Raw genomic sequence first — 12,254 nt, 5'->3', positions numbered from 1 at the left:
GAGACCGCGAGAACACAGAACACATCCTGTGAGAAATGAGATGCTGCATTCTTCCTGATGGTCACCTGACCTTCACGTATTTATTACTGAAAATTATTAAAACATTTTAGCATTCATACAACGACTTATTTTTTCCCCTTTTGACAATATATACTATGCATAAAAATCTTACAAATATACGATGCACAATATAAATAAAACTGATTTTAATACAACCTTCAGCAAATAAACACCCTTAATGTGTTTCTAGCTTTAAAAAGATTTTCAGATTAATGTTTACTTTCACCATTTCATTTAGGGGAAACTCCTGAGACAGATTAGTTATATCTCTGAACTTTAATAATAAATCTAATTAAAATGCTGAGCTTCCCACCTCCTTTATTCGGCCGCAATGACTTCTGGGACTTCTCTAGCGAGATTTGCGCTCAAGTCTGCATCGATGCGTCCTCGATATCAAGAACACATGCGGGAACTTTCATGTGTCCTCCGTTCTTGCAGTCTTGAGTATTGGAACTAAACTTTGGCAGCTGATGATGACGTTACACGAGAACACAAGGGACGCCAAATCACAGAAGAACGCATATTGAGAAACAGCCATAATTTCCTGTTGCCAGCAGGTGGAGCTATAACAGTAACTGAATATTGGTATATAAACGTGTTCAGGTTAGGACTCATCAAACGTGAGGATTTTGAGACAGATCAGACAATGTATGCCTGAGTTAACAACTTCCTGTTTCTTGGTGAAGCATCACAGTTTGAGGCCACCACAGACACGCCCTTCGACGAAAACTCTAGATCTTCGCAATTTAACATCGCCAAGTCCTTTAGATGACAAACCCAAATTTTTTGGTGGTGTTCTGATAAAATCCCTAGGAGGAGTTCGTTAAAATACACCTGAAAATGCCCAAAACTAAACTTTTTCGGCACAGTAAGTTCAAAATATAAGCCTTCCTGTTGGGTTTGAGATTTTGACTTTTTTGTAGGTTTTGGCATGTTTGATGTGTGCGCCAATTTTTGTACGTGTGCATGAAACGTAGCTTGGGGGCCACTCTGTTAAACGTGCATAGGTGGCACTGTTGAGCCACTTTGCCACACCCACTTCCGAAACCTATAAGAAACATACATTTTCGCCACTTCTAGTGTGTGTGCAAAGTTTTTATCATGTTTAGACCCTCAAAAATGCGATTCGTTCTAGAGACGAAGAAAAAAAAAACAATTGAGCCTACCTAACGAGTCAAAAACCTTACTGTCTATAGTAAAAATCTATGGTCTAAATATTTTCATTTGTGTCCTGAAGATGAATGAAGGTCTCAAGAGTTTGGAACGGGTGAACTAACATTTATGGGTGAACTAACACTTTAATCTGCGGGTCTTTTGAAGATGCAATTTCATCTGGATTCTACCTTATCGAAGCAGCAACATTCCAGTGATGAGATCACATCTATAGAACTAACTGATACAACACAATCATAACAAATGGTCAGCCCAATGGAATTACGCCATCAGTATTGAATGGAGCCACCTTTTGCAGAAATCACAGCTTGTAGATGCTTTTTATAGCATCTGATAAGGGGTTTGCACAGTGATTTCATACTTTTGTCAAATCTGTATCTTTACACTACAAGATATTATCATAAGCTGACTTTAAGCTTTTGCATTTAGAACAATATCAGAAAAAAGCTGAATTAATAAAATGACAGTGTTATCTCTAAATTCCTGATCATGACAGCTCAGATAAAGTATCTAAAATAGCAAACAATTTCTTTATAGTTCCAATTAATTCTGATTTGACATGTCTTCTCTCAAGTTACTAAAATCATAAAAGCACTATACATCTCAGTAGAGCGTGTGATGATGTCAAACTCACAGCTAGTCCTTTCATGAACATTGCAAGCACAAAAGTATGAACTGAAACATAATTAAAAAGGAATGATTTTTACAATCATCTACTTCTCTTAGGATGTGGCCTAATTCTGTATTTTCATATTTATTATATTAGCATTTAACATATGTATTAATGTACATTAAATATTGATCTAAGTGTTTGTATATTACAATTTATATATTAGAAAATGTGTTTAATTTTAAAGGTTTTTTAATGCAATTCCTGTAGGACCCATTTCTAAATATTTAGCTCGCTTTTTCAAAACTCTTCTCTCAGCTTTCATTTGACAGTTAATTTCAAGCCCCAAACACACTAACCCTACCAAAACAGTCCTGTCATTTTTCAGTAATAACAACCACTTTACCCCTAAAACACTATGACATATAAAACAGTAGCATTATAGGTTTTCTTTTATAAAATCTCTTTACAGATAACAGTAACACTGTAGATTTATGGTCCATTAGTTAATGTTAGTAATTGTATTTACTAACATTAAGTATGAATAATCTTGTAAAGTATATATTAATCATATTTCGACATTAAGGAATGCATTATTAAATCCTAAAGTTGGGCTTGTTAATATTATTTAATGCATTGTGAGTTAAGATGAACTATTTAACTTAACGAACATTAATCTTAACAAAGATGAATACAGTAATAAATCTAACAAACTGTTTGTTTATGTTAGTGAATACATTTATCCTTAAACAAATGGACCATTGTTTTAAAGTGTTACCCAAACAATTTTACACAGCTACTGTTTGAAAACCACTGTAATGCATTAAATGGTCCGTGATTTCATTATGGTACAAAATTATACAGCTACATGTAATCATTCTGACAGCATTTCAGATTTTTTTGGTATATTTGTAATATATTTTAATACGCTTTATTGTAGATACAAACAAATTTGCTACCTTAGTTAGCTTTGTAATAGGTTTAAGGAACAGAATATTGTGTAAATGGGTCATTTTGGCCTGTAGGTACATAGATTTTGGTCGTGATTGTGTCAAAATGAGAAAAGAATTAATGTTTTTATGTAAATATGTTTTCACTGAATCTTTTTTTATGCTTAGATAATCATCGACAGTTTAGCCCACACAAACTTATGATTTATATAAATATATAAAAAAAAATCTAAAGACATTAAAATAATTGTATATGTTGTCCGTGTTATAATTACACTTTTTTTGTAAACTCAAATTTGAAAGTGTACCTTTTAGGTTCTGTGTGGTCTTTGGTTGCTGTAATTAATTTTGGTGGTTCCTGCACATGTCAGTAATCAGAAAAAAAGAAAAAAAAATGTGTCTATCATAATCTATGCGAAAGATTTTCTATTCCAACTGATGAGAACCACTTATGGGAGTATTGGGCCTGTAAAGACCTTTAAAATTTAAAGAATGCAGAAGCAAATGAGGTCACGGACCCGCTACTGGGTACGCAGCAAAGCAAAAAAAAATTCACAGTATTTCCAATAATATTTTTTCTTCTGGAAGTCTTATTTGTTTTATTTCAACTAGAATAAAAGAAGAAATTTAAGAAATTAGTTTAAGAAATTTTTAAAAACCATTTTAAGGTCAAAATTATTAGCCCCTTTAAGCTATTTTTCTTTTCAACAGTCTACAGAACAAACAATCGTTATACAATAACTTGCCTTATAACCCTAACTTGCCTAGGTAACCTAATTAGCCTAGTTAAGCCTTTAAATTGGCCTTTAAGCTGAATAGTGTCTTATAAACATTCTAGTAAAATATTATTTACTCTCATCATGGCAAAGATCAAATAAATCAGTTATTAGAAATGAGTTATTAAAACTATTATGTTTAGAAATGTGTTGAAAAAAAATCTTCTCTCCGTTAAACAAACAAATGGGGAAAACCATACAGGGAGCCTAATAATTCAGGAGGGCTAATAGTTATGACTTCAACTGTGTGTGTGTGTGTGTTTTAAGTTTTTAACACAAATTACATATATAATTTGACCTATGGTTCTTTATGAAGTTTTATCATTTTGATTTACTGCACAAAACATATGATAATCTTAGCTCCATGTCTCCAGAAACAGTGAATTGGTGGTTTTTACAGTAATAGTGTTCAGTATTCTAAAGGAAGCATAATGTGCACAGGAAGCGAAATAGATGTTATTATTCATCTTAATGTTTTAGGTAATAAAGCGGAGCATTCATATGTAGTGCTGCATGACAAATAAATCAAACCATGAAAGAAACACTGCAACTAAGTCAATTATCTGAAACTTTTGTACTGAACCAAGCCCATTACATAGTCATTACAGTTAAACGAAAGCTTAATAATACACCAAACAACTCACTGAAAATAAGAAACCCATCTTTTTTGATGTTTAGCTGAACTTTATAAACACAGAGCATTATGCACTCTGAAAATAAAAACATGGGGTCTACTTAAAACAATTACTTTCACTAAATGAGTTTAACTTTAGAACTATAAAAGAATTGAACCAATCATTTTCAACTTAGGTTATTCGTCCAAAAACGAAATTAGTTTAGTCACAACAAGTAATTTGTGGAAGTTTTTAACAGCGCAACAATTATCTGAATAATACAATAAAAAATTAAATGTATGGGCTTCCAACAATGGAAAGCTACCTCAGCAGCACACACACTGCAGTATTAAACTACTAGGCCAAACAAACTATGTAAAAACAAACATGGCTAATGAATGATACACCCAATGGTGAGGAAGTAAACAGTAATGTCAGAATCACCTTCTGTTCTCATTCCCAGCTGAGTCTGACTTCTCTTTGAGTCTTGTACTTTTCTTCTTCAGTTAAACATGAACTGTTTGAAAAACTGCACGAGCTTCTCTTTGTAAGCGCCCTGCGAGAAGAGCGGATTGACGTCGAGATACACATCTTCTCTCTGCCTGTCCTCAATCAGCACCTGGAGCGCAGGAAAATAACGTGTTGTTTAGTCCTCAGAGGCCAAATTAACTGTCCTTTATTACCACCCCTGCTACATTTCCTTACGCTTCACCGTCTGCGGTTAATCTTGCCTTGTGCTTTTATTTACAGCTTCTCTAGATGAATGTGTGTGTGCTAAATCAGGATGTATAGAATCACTTACCCCAAGATCAATGAAGGTACGAAGAGCCATTTTCACCAAGTCGACAGATGAGCTCTCTAAAGAAGATTCATACAGACATATCAAATATACAGCGACGCAGAGTGGTCACGTGACCCTTGAGTGTTATTTAATAATGCTGGACACCCAATCTGATCCGCAGACACTCGCTTCTAAAACATCAAGGCTTCGGCGGAGTTAGATTACACAGATGTGATTCAGAAGTCTGTTAAAAAGCAGCGAGATTAATAATACATTATAGATAACGCATGGAGCTGTCAGCATCTGTTATATGTAGGGCGTGTTGAACAGTTAAAGACTCTTTCTTTTATGCTCTATCTATCAAAGATCCTGAAGAGGAGAGATGCTGGAATCGACAACAGAGTGTGTTATCTAAAGCTGGGGTCACACTAGGGCTGCACAATGTATCGTAAAATTATCGTTATCGCGATAAAAGTATATGTGATATACGTATCGCAGACATGCAGGAGAAATTATCTTTAATTTATATGCCAAGCATTTGTGTGCTGCATGCAATGGTTATGTAAAATTGAGCAATCAGATGGAGCCTTAAGGCTGATTTATACTTCTGCATCAAGCGTGGTTGCATAGCCCTCGCCGTGGCTGAGGCGCACTTCTCAAAAAATGTAACTACACGTCACGATGCGTAGTGCAAGCTCTGTGATTGGTCGGCTTGGTAGTGCTGACGAGTGTGGGCGGAGGCATGCGAGCCACATAGAGCGAGTGTTTACAAGTGTCGAGTCCCATGAAGGAGCTCTAGATGGAAACTGTTGTTTTGTGTTCACCTCATGATTAAAGTTGTGGCACGTCTGCCGGTTCCCGCCTCAAAATGAGTGAGCCACTTGTACGTTAAGGTTGCGTTCAGAAAAAAACAAAACACCAGCAAAGAAACTCGACACAAAGGAAAATAAAAACCTCACTGCCAGCAAGTGTTATTACAGAGTAACACAAACAGCATGCACAGCAAATCACACTGCATGTGCCGTGGGTCACGCCGATCACACTCGAGACAAGAGAGGAAAAACAGCCAAAATCAGAGTCAGAATATTTGCTTATTTTAAAGACTAAATATTTGCAGAATAATTAATTTGAATTAATTAGATCTGAATTATTAATTAGATTTCGGGCTAGTGAGATCACAAGAAATTCCGGTTACGTACATTCGAACCGCGCAGCAACGGGGTGCGGCGAGAGGCGCTGTAGTGCTGTAATGTAGCAGAGAAAGCTAAAATGGCGTCCAAACACTGCTATTTCCACAAAGTTTGTTCTCTTTCTGTATTTGGGCTTCCAAAGGACATGACACACAGAGAGAAATGCTTACAATTTAAATTTAGTTATGTTCCAGAGAATTATTAAAATATATATAGCTAGCATTTGACAAAGGACAGCTTCAAGAATCTGTCACAGTTTACTGCTGGATTCAGCTAAAAACTCCTCCAACCGACGAAGCTGTGGATTGTGAGCCACAACCTGTATTTTTATTTGTTAAAATTAATCAATTACATGCACAGTGTCTAGTGTCAAGTATGTTGTAACGAGGACGTTAAAAAGGCTGTAAACAATGGGAAATAATGTTTGGCACAGTTAACAATTTAGCTACAAATTCATATTTATCAGTTAAACTGCTGTAAGCAGCCACAATCTTCAGCAGCGCTTTCAGTGTCTCTCTATGCAGCTGCTTTCTGTGCGTTCTACATCTTAATTAAACAAACTCGCAAAAGATATGAGAACATTTCATTTTACTTACACATGCTTATTCTGAATATATGTGAAAGACACTTGTCAGATTTGATTTTAGAGAGCAGGCGTGAGGTTCACCTGTGTGCTCTTCATTTTTTTTTGTCTGATTCAGGCAGCTAACGGTGCTAACAGTTGCTCTGACTGTTTACACAGCGCAAAAGCACATGCTTGTAGAGGCGTGACATGGTGACGTGGAGCCGATCCACGAATCACAGCACATTATGTTAACTGACCAATCAGAGCCTCTTGAGAGCGGGCCTTTCAGAGGAACCAAGATATATGATAGTCGTTTTCATGTCATCTGAGGGCCCATCTTACATGGGGCCCAGCCGCGAAAAGCAGCCCATACACCTTTACTCACACGTTTGCAATACTGAGAGCAGGAAAGAGACAGGCTGCACTGGTAAGCAGTATCTTCATAATATCGTTTAATTAAAATAATTGATCAACAATTTAATATCTTGACAGTCTCTACAAGTGAAGGCATTATCTACACACAATATGAATTTCCAATTAGGAAAATACTACAAACTATAAAATATTAGTCATGAAAATACTTAACAGACAAATCCAAATGCTCAACACAAGCGAGCTGCATTCCATACCAGCTCAGCTAGATGACGTATAATTTCTCAGACACGGCCTGTAGTCATCTTGAGCAACTTGATAACAAACGTCGTTTTAAAGAAGCTTAACCGATAAAAAAAATCAGGAGTGTGATTTAACTGATGTGTTTTATGTTGTAGAATAAAAGGTGAAAGTATCTTGAGTTTGTGTTAGCCGCGAACCTTATACAAGCGATTTAACCGAAATCCCATTTAAAATAGCCATTGACTTTGGGACTAGGGAACCGGAACTGCTAAAATGCGAACTCGCTTCAAGGTTTTTGCATACAAATTGACGTCATAGTTTCTCCACTCTATTAGGAGGTTTGCTGAAGGTGGCAGCTGTCGTGCAGCGGGGGGTTTGCATCTTTATTTAACAATCACAGTTCACGTTTATTGAAAAGTAAGAATTACTAATAAATCCATTAAAAGTCACGTAAAGTCTTTAGTTTCATGCTACAAGCGTACTGCGCCAAAACCCAACCGAACCACGCTCTGGCACACCACTTCCAACCAGGCCACGGCCGGCCAACTGAACTTCGCCAGGGCCCAATTCGGATGACTCACACATGTCAAATGAACCTGGAAATGGCCGTCAAACGTGCCTGGGCATGGTTCGGATAGCATAGTGTGAGCACACCCCAAGTCATCTTCCAATTGTTAAATAATAGTAATAAAATGTCTGAGGGGGAGATTGCATTTTCAAATTTCAAATCCGATTGCAGACAGCTTAGATAGATTTTCAAGTTTGTCCATATTGAAACTATGAAGTTACAGTACAGCAGAATAAATCAAAGATCCACAGCCACTAAAGTCAGAAAGAAATCTTACGTCCTCAAAGAAAGAAAGAAAGTTTGGATGAAATCGATCCAAACGGCTGGTCAAGGGGGCAGATGTGAATAACACAGCTCCAAGATCTACCAAACTGAAGAACAACAACAATCGGCTGGCCAAGAAAGGAGTGAAAAGAAAGAGAAGAGAAAGCTCCCACATGATCCACCAAAGCACCACAGCAGGAACCTGACACAGCGGCAGTCCAAAACTCCAACCCAGAAACAACGGTAGGACTTGGATCACAAACAAATCCAGATTGCGAGATTTGAGCTGAAGTTTGAAGTGCGATTCACGAATATGCCCAGACTCAAAGGCGCTGAACGTCAATAAAACTAGTGCAATGTCTCAGTCAGAGTTGAGTTTCCAGCTTGGTGGATATGGTATTAGAATAAATTTTTAAATTCATTTGAATCAGGGTTCCCACTCTTTCATGAACAGCAGATTCAAGGACTTTTTAAAAGCACCATTAATGTCAAACTTAACATTTCACTTTATATTTATATTAAAAATGTCAGAGAAATTATGTTTTCAATGTAGAAATTAAACTAAAATGTAGTTTTTAAACCGTCATCTTCTAAGAACTTTAATAAAGTTTGTTGAATTTAATACTATTTTATTGCTATTCAAATGCAGTTTCAGAAATATTGTTATAATGTGTATTATTGTCATATTTAAATTTAGGATTTTTAAATTAAGATTTTTTTAGTTTGGTTTTCACCGCAGCACAGTACATCCTACAAGAATGTCCCTTTCAAGAGTTCCCACTTAGATATGCTTAGCGTTTATAGCAGGTTTGGCATGCTGTCCCGGGAGAGAACCCTGAGCTCGGAGATATTTGAGCTCAAGGCTCCCGCCCGTTCAATAAGCATATCGGGAGAGCTGAGATCAGGCAGGTCTCGAGAGTTCCCCCTTTGAAAAGGGAGGAAAAAGGAGGAGTTGGGGTGGAAGGGGGGATTCTTCCAAAACGAAGATAGAGCAGTAGGAAGAAAACGATCCATTTATTGTAAACTAGGATCACTCTAATTGGATTATTACTGATTACAGATAAGCAGCCAGTCGTGCTCAATCATATCACGTGCTCCTCTCGAAATTAGTTTATGAAACTTCACTTCATGATCCTGTTTTACATGTTATAGCGCATAATTTATTTAACGTCACCACGTTCTCCACATTTTCTCTGGTGTTTCATGTAATTTCAGGCGTTTCATTTTTGATTTGTCGACTTTAACAGTAGTTTGGCACTTTCACTTTCAATTAGGAACATTTCATGCATGCCCCTCATGACAAACGACATATTGGATTAGAGTATGAACTGCTGGAAGAGTGTTGTTTTAATGGAATATGATATCGCATGCCGTATGGGGAAATATAACCTCCGCATTTCATGATGCAGGTGTCTGTGGTCCTTCAATGACTTGGTAGGTGTAGAGAATAATGTCAAACAGCCGTGTGTGTGTATAGACTATCCTGTCACAAAATGCGGCGAAAATCCTACATGACTCTAAGAGTTTGACTGCAGTGTTTACATGTCTGTACTGCACTTCCATAATGCTATTTAGTTCAATTATGACCTTAATCGAAATAAATGAATCAAAAAACACTGTTTATATGATAGACTCTTAATCAGAGTATTGTCTTAATTACATTTAAATCAGAATATTGGTGTCAATGTAAATGTACTCAATGATAAAGCAAGATTAATTAAACATGAGATACAACTAATATATTTGTATTGTATACATGCATAACATTTATTGCATGGGACAATTCTGTTGCTCCCTATTTAGTGTCATTATATGGAAGAGCGCAAACAAGGCATTTAATTAAAAATATCTGATATAAATATAGAGGATATGGTATTAGACAACACCAGGGCAGGTAAATGACTCAGTTGTTTCAATTTCAGTCACTGTACCGCATTCACTAATGCAGAAATTTGCTTCTAATGGGATTTCTAGGTTGGGATGGGAATCCTAAAGGGTCACAAAACACCAAAATACATTTTTTGAGATGTTGACAGTCGTATATGTGTCCCACGCTGCTAAAAAAACTATTAGGACACACAAATTTAATAAAAAAAAAGAGTGAAAATTCGTTCTTCTGGTTTGAAAAGAATTTTTTTTTTTGCAATCCTTGTGCGAATTTCAGTGTGAGGCTGGATGTCTGTACCAGCGAGTACAGCGTGACGTCTTGGAAGTCTTTCCAGTCTGCCAATCAGCACGATCTACTGTGTATGAGGTGCAACTTCATTATTATGCATGATATAGCTTTAAAGACTGTTTTTACCCGTTACAGTGTTCAGACAGCAGAGACGCTACGTTGTGTTGCCAACCGTAACTAAAATAAGTGGAAGATAAAGAATTGTATGGAGACATGGGTCGTCAGTGTTGTGTTTATAAATGTGCTGCAAAGAAGGTTTTGTTTTCATTTCCCCGCTATGAGAGCGCAACTGGACCCACGTGTGGATTACAATGCTCTGCTAACATGCGACAAAAATACATTTGTAAGGAACAGTTATTCCCGAGAGCTTTTCACGTCTGAAACTGGTCAAATCCGGATTTGCCACTCGTCTTCTTTTAAAAACACGATGCAGTTTCATTTGGTGTTGATTGTCCTATCTCTACAGATTTGGTAAGTGTGTGATCAGTGTTCTTTGTTTATGTTCATTCAGATGGCAAAGTTAGTGTCGTCAGCAGTACTCTTTCAGTTTCTAAAGACATACCTTAGTCAAAATGATTTAGTTACTAAGTTTACAGTACGTTAATCTCACTACAATATTATGTAGTGAAAGATCCTCTGTAAATGCTGCTCTCCGAGTGTAAACATGCAAACACTCTAATCAAACAATTACCGTCCTGTAGAAACCGAGTGCATCTAAGTTAACGGGTTTTTTTTTTTCTCCCATTCACCGTGCGGTATCAAATTCCATTAAAACAACACTTCCAGCAGTTCCTCGCATCCAATATCTCATGTCACATGGGGCATGCATGAAATATAAGGCAGTGAAACTGCCAAACTGCTGTTAAAGTCCACAAATTAAGAATTTGGCAAATAATTTGATTACTGATGTCCATGTAAACAGTCACTGTCTATCTTCCCCTGTGTCTGTGTGTTGTTTTGCCTGTGTGAAAATCAGCGCGTGCTCGAACCAAAAACTCCAATTTTTATGCAAAACCTCCCCTCTTTCCCTCCCCCGACACTCCCACCTAAACAGAGCAGGACTGCCCCACTTTCCTGACTTTTTTCAAACTAGAGGTGTGAAAACACCCTGCTGAGACAGGGGATTTCGTGGCCCTTTAAAGCATTTAACAACGCATCTTTGCCAATTTAGTTAATAAGTGTCATAGATTAGTAATACTTCATAAAAGACAAAAATGATAATTCCACTCATAAAATGTATTTTGGCTATCTGGAATACGAGTTACTTTTTTATTTATCTGTAACATGTTATAAGTTTACTTCTATAATGTCATTTGTTTGAATATTGTATTATTTCCCACATTTTACTAATTTCCCTTTAAATTAATTTATGCTTGACATGTATAATACATTTTGTTTCTGTTTTACACTTATATTAAACCAAACACATGCTATTCCAATTTCATTCAAATTTATGTAATTTCGTAATTGCCTGCATAACTTTGATTTTGCACTGATGATAACATTTTAAAGCACAGGAAACAAAACAACATCTAGTTCCACAGAGGAATCCAACCACTTCTTTGAAGCACACAGTGTTGCAAAAGCGCAAAGAGAAATGTCATGTCTTGATTTGGTTTATCCTCACCAAGGTCAAGAAGCGTTCATGGGGGATCAGATTTGATGTCTGACAGCTCCTGTCAAGCTTCTGTCTGATCTGTTTAAAGTTGTTTTTTGCTGTTGTTGTTGTTTTTATTACATTGTTATAATAGTTGTTAACTATTAATTGTAATATTTAATTGTAACCCTGGACTACAAATTAATTTTTTTTGGAATTGAGATTTATTTTTTATCTGAAAGTTGAAAATAATAAGCTGGTTTAGTTTGTTAGGACAGGACAATATTTTGATACAACTATTTAAAAATCTGGGAT

General features: G+C 36.4%; 1 protein-coding gene across 1 annotated transcript in view; it reads right to left on the bottom strand.

Annotated features, from left to right (window-relative positions):
- Positions 1 to 4,310: 4,310 nt before the first annotated feature.
- Positions 4,311 to 12,254, bottom strand: part of gpat2 (glycerol-3-phosphate acyltransferase 2, mitochondrial) — a 119,801-nt gene continuing 111,857 nt past the window's right edge. Inside the window, exons 20-21 of the mRNA XM_056463377.1 lie at positions 4,986 to 5,041; positions 4,311 to 4,802 (exon numbers count right to left, since the gene is read on the bottom strand). Of these exons, the coding sequence (XP_056319352.1) occupies positions 4,686 to 4,802; positions 4,986 to 5,041 (173 nt within the window). The 3' untranslated portion in view covers positions 4,311 to 4,685. The remainder of the gene's footprint in view (positions 4,803 to 4,985; positions 5,042 to 12,254) is intronic.

This window comes from Danio aesculapii, chromosome 8 (assembly GCF_903798145.1).
Source record: "Danio aesculapii chromosome 8, fDanAes4.1, whole genome shotgun sequence".
NCBI lineage: Eukaryota > Metazoa > Chordata > Actinopteri > Cypriniformes > Danionidae > Danio > Danio aesculapii.
The sequence above is the reverse complement of the archived record's forward strand: the minus strand, read 5'-3'. Positions and strand labels throughout refer to the sequence as shown.